At 37.0% G+C, this 16,462-nt stretch overlaps 2 protein-coding genes across 2 annotated transcripts; one reads left to right on the forward strand and one right to left on the reverse strand.

The window, feature by feature from the left end:
* The first annotated feature begins 719 nt into the window (after positions 1-719).
* Positions 720-10,498, forward strand: LOC127081735 (homeobox-DDT domain protein RLT1). The gene is made up of 18 exons (XM_051021961.1): positions 720-1,497; positions 1,589-2,011; positions 2,615-2,694; positions 3,258-3,728; positions 3,812-3,901; positions 3,999-4,163; positions 4,284-4,506; positions 4,623-4,723; positions 5,110-5,196; positions 5,305-5,454; positions 5,553-5,708; positions 5,956-6,165; positions 6,239-6,910; positions 6,993-7,544; positions 7,915-8,535; positions 8,663-8,767; positions 8,887-9,150; positions 9,322-10,498. The coding sequence occupies exons 1-18, from the start codon at positions 1,317-1,319 to the stop codon at positions 10,231-10,233; spliced, it is 5,463 nt and encodes a 1,820-aa protein (XP_050877918.1). The 5' UTR covers positions 720-1,316; the 3' UTR covers positions 10,234-10,498.
* Positions 10,499-10,842: 344 nt separating this feature from the next.
* On the reverse strand, positions 10,843-12,751 carry LOC127081743 (uncharacterized). The gene is made up of 3 exons (XM_051021967.1): positions 12,419-12,751; positions 11,546-11,970; positions 10,843-11,446 (listed from the first exon to the last, which is right to left on the reverse strand). The coding sequence occupies exons 1-3, from the start codon at positions 12,581-12,583 to the stop codon at positions 11,017-11,019; spliced, it is 1,020 nt and encodes a 339-aa protein (XP_050877924.1). The 5' UTR covers positions 12,584-12,751; the 3' UTR covers positions 10,843-11,016.
* Between the last annotated feature and the right edge of the window lie 3,711 nt (positions 12,752-16,462).

The following is a 16,462-nucleotide window of genomic DNA, read 5'->3' on the forward strand; positions in this document are numbered from 1 at the left end:
TAAGATTGCAATTACAACTTTACTATTAAAATTAACAAATTAAAAAAATTATTAAATATAAATTAATTGTAACGATATATTATTCTTAATATATTATTTCATCTTTAAAATTAACATAATTAATTATTATTTTTCCGTTCATCAAATAGTTGTATAAAAAATATTAAATGTAAACGTGCATATTTGAATACAAATCATCCAATTTGTTTCACTGACTGAATTTTAATTACTTTTTTATTCGATAAAAAATATATACACCTACTCTAAGACTTGAGACTCAGGTAGTAATGAATTTGCATAAATATGATTAGCATGCTTATCATTTGTTGAAATTTAAACAACTATTGATAAAACACAATATCAAAATAGAAAATTTCAACCATTCAATTTTTATATTGTTTTTCATTTATAGAAAAAGTAAATGAAAAAAGAATAAATATGAGAAGCAATTAAGGTGGTGCAAATAGCAACCTTTCAATGGGACCCACAATAACACACGAGCGTGAAACATCGATTCAATCTTCACACGCTGAAGATCCCAAATCATTAAACCAACCCTTCAAAAAAACACACACAAGCTTTAAAGAACAATTTCAATCCACAACTTGAACAAAAAAAACACATTCAGTAATTCTTCTCTCTCTTCAATTCAATTAAACAAATTAACCAAAATTAAATTACACTTAAAATAAAAACAAAATAAAAAACAAAAAATCAAACACATGAGATTGAAAAAAACACCACAATTAAAAAGAGTTCATTCTTCTTTTTCTTTTTCTTTGTTTTTGTTTTTGTTTTTTAGCTGGCTCTTCATGTTTGACGCGATCATCATGAAAACGATGATCATTAATCACACCGTTCGTTCATTTGATTCATAAAAATTCATAAAAACGAAAACAATAACATTAATTTTTTAAAAACGGAAATTAAAAAACCAATAATTATGAAAGGTGGTGGTGGAATTATAGTACTCAAGAGAAACTGTTGTTGTTGTTTTTCTTGTATCATTTTTGTTTATCGATTATTATTATTATTACTACTTTTCTTATTCTTATTATTATCATTTTCGTTTTTCTTTTTCTTTTTTCCAATTTGTTTTTGTTTTTGTTCTTCGCTGTTCTATCTTTTCAATTTAAGTTCCACCGTTCATATTACAAAAATCAACACAAAATTTAAAATGGGGAAAATAAATATTAACTGAATCTTTTTGGTTACCGTAATTATTATAATTATTATTGTGGTTGCTTTTGGTTGTTGTTTTTCTTCGCGTTCGGGTTTTGGAATTCTAGGGTTTTGAAAGGGGAAAATTTCGATCTATGGAGGAAGAAGCAGAGAATAATACTCAGAAGGTTGATGATGGAGTTGAAAATAGCAATGAGAATTTCAACAACAATGAAAGCAATAGTAAAATTATGAGTTCCAGTGAAGGTCAAAGCAAGCCCAAGCGTCAGATGAAAACGCCTTTTCAACTTGAAGCGCTGGAGAAAGCTTATGCTTGTTCGTTTCATTACTTTTTGCTCTTCAATTTTGAGTTTTTTTTTTGGTTTGGTTTTGATGATTTTGGGAAATTTTTGTTTGTTTTGATTAGTGGAAACTTACCCGTCGGAGGCTACTAGGGTGGAGTTGTCGGAGAAGTTGGGGTTGTCGGATCGGCAGTTACAGATGTGGTTCTGTCACCGGAGGTTGAAAGATAAGAAGGAGTTACCGTCTAAGAAGCTACGTAAGGTGCCACCTTTGGTGAATTCTACTACTGATGAACTTAACCCCAAGTTGGCTCTTGAGCCTTGTAATGAATATGGATCCGGGTCGGGTTCTGGGTGTAGTCCGGTGACCCGACCGGAGTTGCGAAATGTGGTGCCTCTGCGTTACTATGAGTCGCCCCAGACTATAATGGAGCTTAGAGCTATTGCTTGTGTGGAAGCACAGTTAGGGGAGTCTTTGAGGGAAGATGGACCTATTTTGGGAATTGAGTTTGATCCGTTGCCACCGGATGCATTTGGGGCACCCTTAGGTATAGCCAGTGTCCTAAAGCTGTCTTACTTACTATCTTTTACTTGCTGTTTTAGAATGAGTTGTTTTTGTGTAGTTTATTTTATACTTATGTTGAATTCTGCTCTGATGATGTATTTCCTTTTTTGTGTTCTGTTTTTATGTTTTATTTTGTCTTTTTATTGTATATATCTCTATTAAGGTATCATGATAAATTGATTATGTTGTTGATTACAGTGTTTCCTTTTCTGACATTTATGTGTGGTAAATGCGTAACTAGTTTCTTAGATGTTCTGTATTATAGTAACAGTGTTGAGATGAAATGCCATTGCTTTGGCTGCTTCTTCTTAATTCGAAAATGTTGTGATAAACAATGTTGTCATGTGTGAAGTTTGATCTATGAAGTATGGACACCCAGAACACCACCAACATGGCGATACCAATAATAATTTGAAAAATGAATAAATTAAATGTAATCACAAGTGTCGGTGTAGGTGTCTGACACCGACACAGACACACCTTTTTTCGGAGGTGTCGGTGCTACAGAGAATTTGATTAATGTTTCTGATCGCAGCACATTGAGCCTTATTTGGCTACTCACTCCTGGTATTTTATTTTGGTGCAGCTGTTGCGGAGCAGCAGAAGCGGCCTGGTCTTGCCTACGATGATAAAATATATGAAAGACATGAAGTTAGACCGAATAAGGTTAGTCTTAGCGGCTTTACGTGCTTAAGTGTTTCGGTCTATTAAATTACAAACTGCCTTTGTTTAGAGTTGCGTGTTAAAAGTTCTATAAAACCTTTTTCTATTAAATTATGAGCTATCTTTTTCTTTGGTTAGTCTTATGGGCCATTTTATTGCATTAACCTATAACCTTTGTTTAGATGCATGCATTAAAGGAAATATAGTTATTGTGGATGTAGTTTTGGATGCTTACTTGGCACGCTGTTTGTTTTTAATTGAGTCACATGTTTATTTTGTCATACTTTGCAGATAATATCCTTTTAATACAAATACGGTATTCTTTATGTTTCCTTTGGGTATGTTTTGATGGAAGGTTTTGGAGGGGAGTGGAGTGCTCATTTTTCTTGTAAATTAAGGATGTCATAAAAAGTTTCTAAAAATAAATTAAGTGTGATTGAAATGTTATATGACCTGCTATCTTGACCCTTCAAAACTCAACTCCCAAACACCCCCTTAATGAGTTAAAATTTTATCTGTTTGGTTGTTTCATTTGACATTCTGAATTGAAGTGGGCTCCATTCCAGGCAATGACAAGGACGTTCCCTGAATATACATTTGTTCCGAACCAGTCCAGCATTAGGTCTGACACGTTTGAACAATTGAGTCAACCTCATTTATATGATCCAATGGAGGGTCCTACCAGAACTCCTCCTTTTCCGATTGGAAATGAACATCTACCTAGAATTCATGCTACTCAAAGCCATTCTTCCCGTGCTCGCCTTTCGTCTCAACATGATAAGCAAGTGATTCCCTATACTTCCCCTCCTCCCCTTTTGTCTCAACAGAACAAGCAATTGATTCCCTTTCCATCTCCTCCTCGAGATGATGATGTTGTCCCCAATAGGGAACCTCACTCAAACATAGCCAATGCAGGCATGAACTCCCAATTCACAGATCACCAAATTGTTGGACAAGAAAATCCTTTAGCTTTAGCTTTACCTGGTGGACAAGTTTTCCCCAATGATGCGGTATTGCGGGTGGAGAAGAAACGAAAGGTACTAATTGAATTTGTAAGCCCAGTGTTTATTTTTTATTTATTTTTCCCAACTATGTAAATTTAATGTGAGTTTGCATGTAGAGTGATGATGCCAGAGTTGCCAAGGAAGTTGAAGCCTATGAAATAAGGATGAAGAAAGAACTTGAGAAACAAGATATCCTAAGAAAAAAGGTTTTATTCAATGAACATAAGCTGCCATCATGCATTATATGAAGCTAAAAGACATCATATTCTCTTATAGCTAAGCCTTCTATTTTCCATCTCGTAGAATGAAGAACGAATGAGGAAAGAAATGGAAAGACAAGATCGTGAGAGAAAGAAGGAAGAAGAGAGGCTGATGCGCGAGAGACAGCGAGAAGAGGAAAGATTAAAGCGTGAGCAAAGGCGGGAGATAGAACGAAGGGAAAAATATTTGATGAAAGAACATTTAAGAGTAAGTTTTAAGTCCCAAGTTATAGCTTTCTTGAATAAAGTATTATACTTGAATCAAGTATTTAGGCATCTAACTATTTAATGTATCCTGATGTATCTTCACGTGTTACATATTATAAAGGCTGAGAAAAGGAAGCAAAAAGAAGAGATTCGCAGAGAGAAAGAGGCGGAGAGAAGGAAAGCAGCCCTTGAAAAGGCAAATGCTCGCAGAATAGCCAAAGAATCTATGGAGCTCATTGAGGATGAACAGCTGGAATTGATGGAGTTGGCTGCAGTAAGCAAGGGCCTTACCTCTATTATCCATATTGATCTTGATACTTTGCAAAACCTTGAATCATTTAGGGGTGAGCAATTTGTCATTAAATTACTCGGTGATATTACATAGTTTGGTTCTTTGAACCTTTAGTATTTATCTGGAAATACTAAGAAAAAGGTTGTACTGCCAACAATTGTACTGTAGATTCCTTGTGTGTTTTCCCGCCCAGAAGTGTAAAGCTAAAAAAACCATTTGCTATCCAGCCCTGGATCAACTCGGATGAAGATGTTGGCAACCTTCTCATGGTATGTTTGGATTGCCCCTCTCGATTCCTTACAGCATACATATATAACATGTCACGCACTGGTTGCAAAATTCATTTTTTGGTACTGTCAAGCGGTGGGGTGTGATGGTGACTTTAAGTTGACCTTCCATGTATGCCAGACTGAGATTAGGGATGTAATTGTAATGTGTAGATGCGGTTCTGTTTGCATGTGTGTTATTGAGGGTATAATGGTGACTTTAAGTTGACCTTCCATCTCTGCTAGACTGAGATTATTAATGTAATTGTAATGTGTATATGCACTTCTGTTTGCATGTGTTTTATTGACCTTCCATATATAATCCGTTTTTAGCTTAATTTGAGGAATCTGATTTTGAAGTATGAAACCTGGGGTGTTCTATATTACAGGTTTGGAGATTCTTGATTACCTTTGCTGATGTTCTTGAGTTATGGCCTTTTACTCTTGATGAATTTGTGCAAGCGTTTCATGATTATGTGAGTAAATCTGGCCTTTCCTAATGATTTTGAACCGGAGGGAAACTATTTTTCTTGCATTTTTTGGCTCATTTATGGATTTTTAATCTTAAAACTCAATGATCACAGGATTCAAGATTGTTGGGTGAGATACATGTTGCTGTTCTTAAAGTGATAATAAAAGACATTGAAGATGTTGCAAGGACACCTACAGGATTAGGACTGAACCAGAATGGAGCTGCTAATCCTGCCGGTGGCCATCCAGAGATTGTGGAAGGAGTAAGTTGAACTATACAAAAATAATTATCCGTTATTTTTGAGACAAATAGTATTTTTGTCTGATGCAGTCCACACCAATAATGTGTCTTTCATGTTAGGCATATACATGGGGCTTTGACATACGAAATTGGCAGAAGAACTTAAATCAATTAACATGGCCTGAAATTCTGCGACAGTTAGCATTATCTGCAGGATTGGGACCACAGTTGAGAAAAAGAAGTGTTACTTGGTCATATGCAAATGATAAAGACGAGGTTCATTTTTTTTTTTTATTTTACTTGATTTTCAGCTCAAAATTGTTGTCTTTTCGGAATACTGCCGTATAATAGTGTGCCGATAGGATGAAAATCATTTCAGTTTGCTGGTTCTGCGAGAGCTTTTTGTTATCATTGACTACTTTCACTGAATAATTGATTTTGAATATATTTTAAATCAACAATGAAATTTCTCGTCTTAAATTTATTATTGATTAATTGGAGCAAAATGTACTTGTAACTGCAGGGAAGAAGTGGCGAAGATGTCATTTCAACACTTCGTAATGGTTCAGCAGCTGTAAGTGCAGTGGCAAAAATGCAAGAGAAAGGTCTATTAGCTCCTCGAAGATCGAGACACAGGTTAACTCCAGGAACTGTTAAATTCGCAGCATTTCATGTTCTCTCTCTTGAGGGCGGCAAGGGTTTGAATGTACTAGAGCTTGCAGAAAAGATTCAAGTGAGTTGTTTATTGTCACATCGAATTCTCTTAAGAATTGTTATCTTTGTTCTTATGTTCCTTGTCATGTCAGAAATCTGGTCTTCGTGACCTGACAACCAGTAAAACACCTGAAGCATCAATTTCGGTTGCTTTGACTAGAGATGGCAAACTTTTTGAAAGGATAGCTCCATCAACATATCGTGTACGAACTGCATTTAGAAAGGATCCTACTGAGTCTGAGTCCATTCTTTCAGAAGCAAGAAAGAAAATACAGATATTTGAAAATGGGTTTCTAGCTGGTGTAGATGCCGATGATGTTGAAAGAGAAGAGTCAGAAAGTGATGAAGTTGATGAGGATCCTGAAGAGGATGATTTGATTAATCCTTCAAGTGGAAACCCAAATACAGAACAATATGATGACATGAACATTTGCTCGGTAAATGTAAAAGCAAATTTGGGTCATGCTGTAGACTTTATTCAAAATGAGCTTGATACAGATCTTCCTTGTTTTCCTGAGAATGGTTCCAAGGATGCTGATTGTTCCAGTTCTGTCACCAGACAACCAGTTGCTTGTGAAAATGTAAATACTGGAAATCTTGATGATGATGTCATGGAGATCGATGAAAGCAAGTCTGGAGAATCATGGGTTCAAGGGCTGACAGAAGGAGAATATTCTGATCTCAGTGTAGAAGAGCGTCTAAATGCTCTTGTTGCATTGGTTGGTGTAGCAAATGAAGGAAATTCAATCCGTATTGTTCTTGAGGTGATTTAAACTCCATGTAATTAATATCTTCGGGTTTAATTGTTTTTGATTTTCAAGAGTTGACATTAATCGTGTTTTTCAGGATCGATTGGAATCAGCAAATGCTCTGAAAAAGCAAATGTGGGCAGAAGCACAAATAGATAAAGTTCGGCTAAAAGATGATTATATTGTTAAATTAGATTACACGTCACTTACTGGAAATAAATTTGAAACACAAGACACATATCCTGCTGTTGAGGAAAACCGTAGCCCGTTGCTCAACATCAATATTAACAACATTAAGAATGAAGCATCCCCCAGCACTACAGAAAACCAAAAAGGAACTCCTTCTGTACAGAGCCTACTTATTGAAAAGCCATCAACAGTTCAAGATTTCTGCACAGGAATAGGTCCAGACAACTTTCAGACTCAGGTAGCTGCACCGTATTCAAAAAGGTCACGGTCACAGTTGAAGTCCTATATTTCCCACATAGCAGAGGAGATGTATGTCTACAGATCTTTACCCCTTGGCCAAGACCGCAGGCGTAATCGATATTGGCAGTTTGTTGCGTCTGCTTCTAGTAATGACCCTGGTTCTGGCAGGATCTTTGTTGAACATCATGAAGGCAGTTGGAGGCTTATTGATTCCGAAGAGGTAACTCTATTGAACCAGCACATTGATATATTTGTTCCTACTCTTAAGTCTTAAGCATTCTAAGCCATTTCCTCTTTTAAATTTATGATTCTCTCACTGTTTTTCATCATTGTCTGATCATTAAACAAACGGCATTAATGTGGACAGTCACTGAAATTTAAACACCCGCCCTATCTTTTCAATAATGGAATTCCTTTTATATCCATCCTCTCGAAGTTATATTTTCTTTATTCTTGATTTATCGGGTGGCCTGTCTTGAAAGTGTTATTGAATCTAATCTGGTGATGTCAATGTTCCTGCGAGTTTGAAATGTATTTATATACTTCGCCTTAATTAGTGTATTATTATTTATTCTACCATTCATATGCAGGCCTTTGATATTCTTTTGACATCACTGGATTCACGCGGGATCAGGGAATCTCATCTGCGCTTAATGTTGCAAAAGATTGAGAAATCCTTTAAAGAAAATGTTCGAAAAACTACACAATATGCAAAAATTGGAAGCGTAGAGAAATATTCTATAAAAACTGAAGCTGATGAAACATATCTGGTGCCTGAGCGCCATTCAGGACCTGACAGTTCTAGCAGTACCCTTCATGACTTGAACTCTAGTACATCAGAAACTTCATCATCCTTCAAAATCGAGCTTGGGAAAAGTGAGAATGAAAAGAAAGCTGCCTCGAGAAGGTATCAAGATTTTCAAAAGTGGATGTGGAAAGAATGCTATAGTTCATCGATTTTATGTGCAATGAAATTTGGGGTAAAAAGATGCAAACCTCAGGTGGTTATTTGTGAAATCTGTCTCAATCCTTATTTTGTTGAAGACCCCCATTGCAATTCCTGCCACCGCACATTTCCGTCAAATAATGGATTTAATTTTTCTAAACATGCATTTCAATGTGTTGGCAATTTATCCAAAGATATTTGTATTTTGGAACATTCTCTTCCCATGAGGACAAGATTGCTTAAGATCCTACTGTCATACATGGAGGTGAGTTGATGCCAACTTCGGTTCTTAATCTCAAATCTAATTTTCTTGTAAATTTTAAGATGTCATTTTGCTTCCTATTATTTCATTGCTTTTGAAGAGTATGTTGTACTCGCGTTTTGATTTACAGGCATCTGTTCTCTCTGAAGCATTTGGAACAATTTGGACAGCTGATTTTAGGAAGCATTGGGGTGTGAAGTTGAGTAAATCATCGTCTGTTGAGGAACTTTTACAGGTTTCATGCCGTTTCATTTCTTGAAGTTTTATCTTTCCATATACTTGCCTCATTTAAAAAGGTCGACAATCAATATCAATGGAGACGTACTTAAATTAAAAAAAGAAGCTATTTTGCAGATGTTGACCCTATTTGAAAAAGCACTAAAGCGTGATTTTCTATCACCAAACTTCTCGACAACGGAAGAATTATTGGGATTAAGCAGAATGTCAGAAAAGGCTGCACATGTGTCTGCTGATCCTGAATCAGTTGCTCTACTTCCATGGGTTCCACAAACTACTGCAGCATTGTCTCTCAGGCTATTTGAGTTTGATTCATCCATTAGCTATGTAAAGCTCGAGAGACTTGACCCCGGTGAGGAGAAAGAAGCAAGAGAATACATTGTGAGTATCTTTCATTTTTCCTCTTTAAGTAAACAGCTTTGAGAATTGAGTCTGAACTTCAGTAGCAAGTTTGCCTGCCACCTCTCATTTTTCTGTATTATATTTTGAGCAATTACGTTATTGAGCATAGAATTTTCATGATAATCTAATGGAACGTTTTCTTATTTGCAGAGGCTTCCATCAAGATATACTTCCTTCAAGCCTAATAGAGAGATTGAGCCAGCAGCTCTTGATCATGATGCATTCACCAAAATTAAATCTTCTACTAATAAAATTGTTCATAGTGGAAATAAACGTGGACGAGGGGCTAGTGATCATGGGAGGGTGAAAAAGCTGTCTAAAAGAATGTACAATTCCAAACGAGACACTGGCCGTCGAAACATTAATGTCACCGAGAATCTAAGTCAGAGATTAAGACTGCAGGGACGAGGACCACAAGGGCAAGGGGGTGGACGAGGTCGTCGAACAGTCAGGAAACGTAGAGTAGAAAAGAGAGCTGTTGAAGATTTGTTGCTGGGCCATGCAGCAGCTGGTCATAGCTTCAAGAGTGCTAAAGAACCACTGAGAAGTTTGGATGAAGAATGGGATGTAGAAAAAGCAAGTTCCATGACTCCTGTTCACATTGGGGTTGCTGAAAATAGTATCAGTGCTGAAGAGGTGGAGTCTGATGATAATGCTTTAGGAGTGGAGTCTTATGATAATGCTCAAGGAATGGAATCTGATGATAATGCTCAAGAAATGGAATATGATGATAATGCTCAAGAAATGGAATATGATGATAATGCTCAAGCAGTGGAATCTGATGATAATGCTCAAGCAGTAGAATATGATCATGGAAACTGGGAGATAGGTTATAATGGCGTCTCCCCTAACAGATGGCACAGGGATTTGGTTGGAATGAGTGATGAAGACGGGGATGCTTTTGAAGATGATAATGAGAATGTCAATGTTAATGGCTTTGAAGAGAATTTCGAGGAAGATTCTGAGGAAGATATTATGAGTGAAGGTTCGGATCACATGGCCAATAGAGTAATAAACGTAGGAGGCTCAGATTTGTCTGTCTCTGAAGATTCTTCTGATTAGAACATCCATTTTTAATTTGATCAATGTAGGCATTTACATATGAAGGCTGCATTACATTTTTTCTTATTGCAGTTTTAGAAATACCTCAATTCCAGGTTACAAATCACACGGCTGGAAGAGTAGATTTAGTGTATATTATCCATGCAAAATGGAGCCATGTATTTTTAAATGTTAAGCAGAGGGCTTTGTAGCCAACCTTATGTTGTTTTTTTCTTCTCTTTGTAATAGATACTCATTAACTAATAAAGTTTTTATTCCACTTTAATTGTCTTTTCATTGTTTTGTTTTATTATTACTTGGCCCTGATAAACTAACTACTCAAATATTGAAAGATATTAATTGCTTAACAAGCGGAATTACCTCTCTATTTGTAAAATTATTTTATAAAAATTATCAAACATTGGTTAGTAAAAATTTCAGAATCTGAATATTCTTTTGTATCATTTTTTGGTTCAACAGAACTTCTGGGATGCTATTCAGACACAGTTCTGCATATACATTTCAATTATCTTATTTTCTATCTTTCTGAAGTAAATAATGAAACAATACAGATTGCAGACTACTGATACAGAAATGAGAGGTACTCTTTTTCAACCATAATTCAAAATATTATACCTCAATCTTTATGTGATTACTGTATTTTATTGGCATGGATGGCACTGTAAAACGATCTCACATAAGCTACATATATCTTTGGTAAGAGGAGCAAAACGAAATATTATTATATTGTACACAAGATACACTACAATGGTTGACACTTTATTATGGCACTATGAGCATATCTTAGTTCTGGCTTTCTGTTTCAGCATCAACCATGTCTGTCAATATGATGTTGAATTTGATCCTAAGACTGCCTCTCTGAGAAGGATTTTTGGAAATCGGCATCCCTTCGCCCGCAACCACTTCTTCATAGTTTGGATCAATTCCATTGTCTATGGCAATGGTCAGATCTCTTCCATCCAATGTAGTAAGCTGGAAGGTGTAGCTGCTGGTTAGAGCTTCACCTTCTGCAAGTGATATGTTTTGTGTCACAACCAAATCATTGCCTTCTCTTGTAAATACACTGTGAGGTTTCTCATCAATAATGAATACAATATCTGCAGCAATAACATTTGGCTGCTCGTTTCCTTTCTCAGGGAAAGTGATTTTTGTTCCCTTTTTCCAGCCTGGTTGGATTTCGATCGTTAGTATTTCCTCCACAGGTTGAGTTTTACTGCAAATACATACGCAGAATATACATTGTTAGTCTAAACTAGTTCTGCTCATAATATCGAAGTTGTTGTAAATCAAAAAGCCGGGGAAGAGCATTTACCCGTTTGCGTATGCGATTTCCCTTGAGATCTTCATCTTTTTGGTAGTACCTCTATAAAGCTCCTCAAGGCTGCAAGATAATTTATTTTCAATGGGAGGTGCCTTGCGTCTCGGAGCTTGACTTGCCTGTCTACTTTCTCCGAATACATCTTTACCAAACATATCACCAAAAGACCTCGACACCCACGTCTGACCCCTCATGCCTCTGCAGCCGCCGCCCCTCATTCCCATTCCTCCATAAGGGCTTGAATGGCCAAAAACCTCAGCAAAGATGCCATCTGCACTTCTGGGATTGAATCTAAATCTTCTGCCATCCCGAGTTTGAAAATACGAAGCTGTAGCTTCATCCGTCGGTGACATTCCATTTTTTAGTCCACTTTCTCCATACTGATCATAAATTGATTTCTTCTGTGGATCACTTAGAACCTTCATGAAAATCCAAACCAATATACTAAGTCAGATTCTGTGTACACGAAATGGTTTGTAACATTTTCAACAAGTGATAGTAACAAACTAACTAACTCGGCAACACAATCAATTTTGTTTGGTAAACTGAGGTATCCTTTGCGCGCAACTGCGGAGACGATTACTCTCAGGTAACTTACCTAGTTACCTGAGATCCATTTAACGGTTGACCTATCACAATATGTTTTTAGGTATTCCATAGCCAAAGATTGATCCTTGGACAGAAGATCTTAGACCTGTCTTTGAAAATCCTCAATCTTGTTCCGACATAAAATCAAGGCTTAACCATAAATCAAAAGACAAAAACATAAACAGACAAAAAATTGACCAAAACATAAAACAAGGAAACCTGATCTATAAAAACATCCTCAGCAATTAAATAGAAAAGACAAGATGAAGTTAGATATACCTCGTATGCTTCAGATATGAGTTTGAATTTAGTCTCAGCATCTTTGTTATTGTTGGGATTTTTATCAGGGTGCCATTTCATGGCAAGCTTTTTGTAAGCTTTCTTCAACTCTTCTTCGGTTACATTTCTTTCAACCTCCAAAATTTCATAGTAATCTAAACCCATCTTCAATCTTGGGATTCAGTCTTTCACAACTTTTCTGTTTTACTCAAGATATGCTTTTACTTTCTTGAAGATTGTTTTGTCCTTGCTAGATTTGTAATGATTATTATTGATCATAGTGGTAAAAATACCATTATTGATTAGAAATTTATCTTCATGTATAAAAAGTATGTATTTCTTTATTTACAATCGGAAATAGGGTTTTTTTACAAAAATAACCCACTTTTTAAAGAAAATTCTCAAAATACTCCTGGTTTTAAAAAAAATCTCAAACTACCCCAATCCAATTGTCATTGCAGACTCCTCCTTCCAGCTTACTACATTGGATGGAGGCGCCAATTGGATTGGCTAGGGCAGGTGCCCTAGCCAATCCAATTGGCGCCCCTATGTAGGTTTTAAGAGGAGTCGCCAATTCAATTGGAGACTCCTCCTAAAATGCAATTTTTGTGTTATAAATAGATGCGTTGTGTGAGTAAATGTTCCACATCTCACACAATCATTTGACAATCATGTTTGGTGTTCATCGCCGATTGATTTATGCGAGAGACGAATCTCAAATGCTGATGTTGTTCTGGAACATCACTACGTTCGATCAATTGAAGCGGGAGCTGGTTCGTTGGTTAGATGGGAAAATATCAGAAGGGAAAAAAAATTAGAAGTATTGAGAGATTTGACAATATCTTTGGTTGGGTGCGAATGAAGACTGATAAGGATGTTAGAAAAATGATGTTCGGTCGAGACGACATCAATTTGATTGTTGTAATCAGTTAGAAATATTTATGTTTTCAGATAGCTTATTTTGTACTGATGTTTGTTGTGAACCTCGATGTAACAAAAACTTAATGATATATAATGATTGAAGGTTACAAAAATACAATGTTACAAAAAGCTTAAGACCTAGATGATGCTCCTCGATTGGGACAATTGTTCTTGTTGTGTCCTGGTTGACGACAGATACTACATAATCTTATCATTTTATCTGTGGAATCCATCTCTGTTCTGATACGTGTGTTGTTTGGCCTTCCTTTCTTCTTTCTACGCATCTCGTCATTGTGCCAAACAATATCACCTTCATATGGAGGCCAGTAATCCTCCATTGGTAGTACTGAGAAGCTTTGATTATATACATTCATGATGGTGTTGGCCTTGTACACATTAGATAAATGGCTGTAAGCATCTTGACGAGTATAAGCGCATGCTGCAATGACATGGGAGCAAGGTATGCGGAAGCCCTGAAATTTTCCACAATCGCACCAACTTCTGTTTAGTCTAACATCGTAGGCTAAATTTGGTCTCCCTTCGTTGTGGTCCATTGTTTCCTGGACGCTGAAATTTTGCCTATGACGGTCAAAGACTGTTAGCGTGTGTGCTAGCTTTGATGCTCTCCTCTTTCATGACCTTCATGCAACACTCACTGAATACTTGCCCGGACATTAACACCGCACTCAATTTTCACCTCTGGTTGCGAACATAGAAGCCAACCTATAATAGGTTGATCTTACCAAGGCGGTTATCGGCAGATTTCAAATTCCTTTGAATACCCCGTTCATGTATTCCACAATGTTTGTTGTCATGTGGCCCCATCGACAACCTTTGTCAAATGCCCTTGTCCACTGCTCTATTGGTATGTTATTTAGCCATCTCCCTGTGAGGTGGGTCTATTGAATCGATCTCCCAAGAGTCGTTTTTCTTCTTGTAAGACGCAGTCAAACGAAACTTACAAAGCATGTTACGACATTCGATAACATACCTTCTAGAATCAGTGTGTTTCACTGTAAAGTCAGCAGAGTTGTTCATGTGAATTTTTTTTATAGCCAGAACACATTCTTCTTTGGTACGAAACATGTCTCCCACCTTTAATTCGCCTTCTGTTCTCGGATACGGATTATAGAAAACACTGTTGGATGTTTCATCGTCGTGAAGATCCATATTTATCATATGTTGAGGCGGATTGTAGACATGAGTAGGAGGCATTGGTGGTGGTTGATCATCATCTTCATCGTCATTGTTCAGCATGTGATGACCTGTATCTCGGTCTCCTCTTCTTCTTCATCAACGGCGTCCAATTCTGCTTCTGCTTCTGGGTTAACGTCATCTGACCATTGTGGATCATCTTCACCAGATTCATCCTGACCGGTTAGTTGAGACTGTTGAGATGGTATACATGGTTGAAGAGTAATGTATAACTCAATACAGTTGCATCCTGAATGTTCATGACTAACAAACATGTATTCAACATCTTCATCGTCTCGTACCTTAAGGGGGAAATACTTGCATTGACTATTCTAAAAAAATATTGGATTTTGATATGTGATCTTTGACACAATACCCGATCCTATACAAGATTGTATTCTTTTTTTCAAATGCAAGAAGGTTGCGTTTCTCTTAATCGTGAGTCTAATGGTATCAGTGTTTCGAAAACAAAAACCATATAGCTCAAACTCGTATGTTTCACCGTTGCAGTGAACGTTGACACTGTATAATGATGAAGATGACATTGTGCAGATGAAAACTATTTTCTTAATGCAGATGAATGTGAGTTAAGTGTCTTGGATGTTGATAGTAAGACACTTAAATAGAGGAGTGAAGTGTCTCACATGCTAGCTAGTTCGAAGTGACGTGTCGCACATGCAAGCTACTCCGAAATGACGTGTCGCACATGCAAGCTACTTCGAAATGATGTGTCAACCATGCAAGCTACTAAGAAATGACATGTTCAGCATGCAAGAGACAAGACAACCACGTGTCAGACATGCAGAGACACACTCCAAATGAATTGGCGCCCCCACTCATCCCTTGCACATGGACGCCAATTCAAGTGGAGACACCATGCATTCAGACCTAGGTCTTGCATGCATGTCCCTGCATGTCTGACACGTGGTTGGCAATCAGACCTAGGTCTTGCATGCATGTCCCTATGGAGGATCCAATTTGAATGGCGACCCCTCTTAAAGGTTGTACATGGTCGCCAATTCAAGTGGAGACACCATGCAAGCACAACTTTTCATGCTCCCATCCATTTTCCTATAAATACATCCACTCCATCAACACTTCTTCCACACCATCACTCTCACTACTTACAATACTTCTTCTACAATTTCATCTTCAACAACTTCTTGTAGTTTCATCTACACCAACCTCCCGACAAAATGTTTATCCTCACAATGGGCGAAGCACATAGAGGAACGGTTGCAAACATTACAACATATGTAAGTTTTTTCTTTTGTTAACTTTTTATCTTTCATCTTCACCGACCCCCTTTTATTTTAACATACCAACTTAGTCAAGTTTTTTATTCTTTCTTTTATAGGATGTATCAAGGTTCCGAACTCGGTTCCACGAATATGTCCATATGGACCCGATGATTCAACCTTATGTTGAACTCGCCGGTTTTGGTCATATAAGCAAGATTTTATCTTGGTCCATAGATAACAAATTCATTCTAGCTTTATGCAAAAGATGGAGACCAGAGACACACACATTTTGGTTCCCAACCGGTGAGTGTACCGTGACGTTAGAAGACGTCTACATGCTTTTGGGACTACCCATTGAAGGTAAGGCTGTTAATGGTAAAACCAACTTTGCAAATTCAATTTGCATGGAGCTCTTAGAGACTGATTTGTTAGATGATAATGCAAGAGGTCAATGTATACTACTCTCATGCCTTAATTCATACTATAATAGTTTATACTTAGATGAGCATTCTACCGAAGATGCTCGAATAATAAAAACTAGGTGTTACATTATGTTGTTAATTAGCTCGTTTTTATTTCCCGAAGGTAGTGGTTCTAGCATGCATATTATGTACTTACCTCTACTTAGACATGTAGATAGAATAGGAAGTTACAATTGGGGATCTGCTTGTCTAGCCTATCTCTATAA

Source organism: Lathyrus oleraceus, chromosome 1 (assembly GCF_024323335.1).
Source record: "Lathyrus oleraceus cultivar Zhongwan6 chromosome 1, CAAS_Psat_ZW6_1.0, whole genome shotgun sequence".
Lineage (NCBI taxonomy): Eukaryota > Viridiplantae > Streptophyta > Magnoliopsida > Fabales > Fabaceae > Lathyrus > Lathyrus oleraceus.

Coding starts and splice junctions, on each gene's coding strand:
- LOC127081735 (XM_051021961.1), top strand. CDS start 1,317: ATGGAGGAAGAAGCAGAGAATAATACTCAGAAGGTTGATGATGGAGTT. Junction 5,455..5,552: donor ATCCAGAGATTGTGGAAGGA/GTAAGTTGAACT, acceptor CTTTCATGTTAG/GCATATACATGGGGCTTTGA. Junction 6,911..6,992: donor CAATCCGTATTGTTCTTGAG/GTGATTTAAACT, acceptor CGTGTTTTTCAG/GATCGATTGGAATCAGCAAA.
- LOC127081743 (XM_051021967.1), bottom strand. CDS start 12,583: ATGGGTTTAGATTACTATGAAATTTTGGAGGTTGAAAGAAATGTAACC. Junction 11,971..12,418: donor TCATATCTGAAGCATACGAG/GTATATCTAACT, acceptor ATTTTCATGAAG/GTTCTAAGTGATCCACAGAA. Junction 11,447..11,545: donor GAAATCGCATACGCAAACGG/GTAAATGCTCTT, acceptor ATGTATTTGCAG/TAAAACTCAACCTGTGGAGG.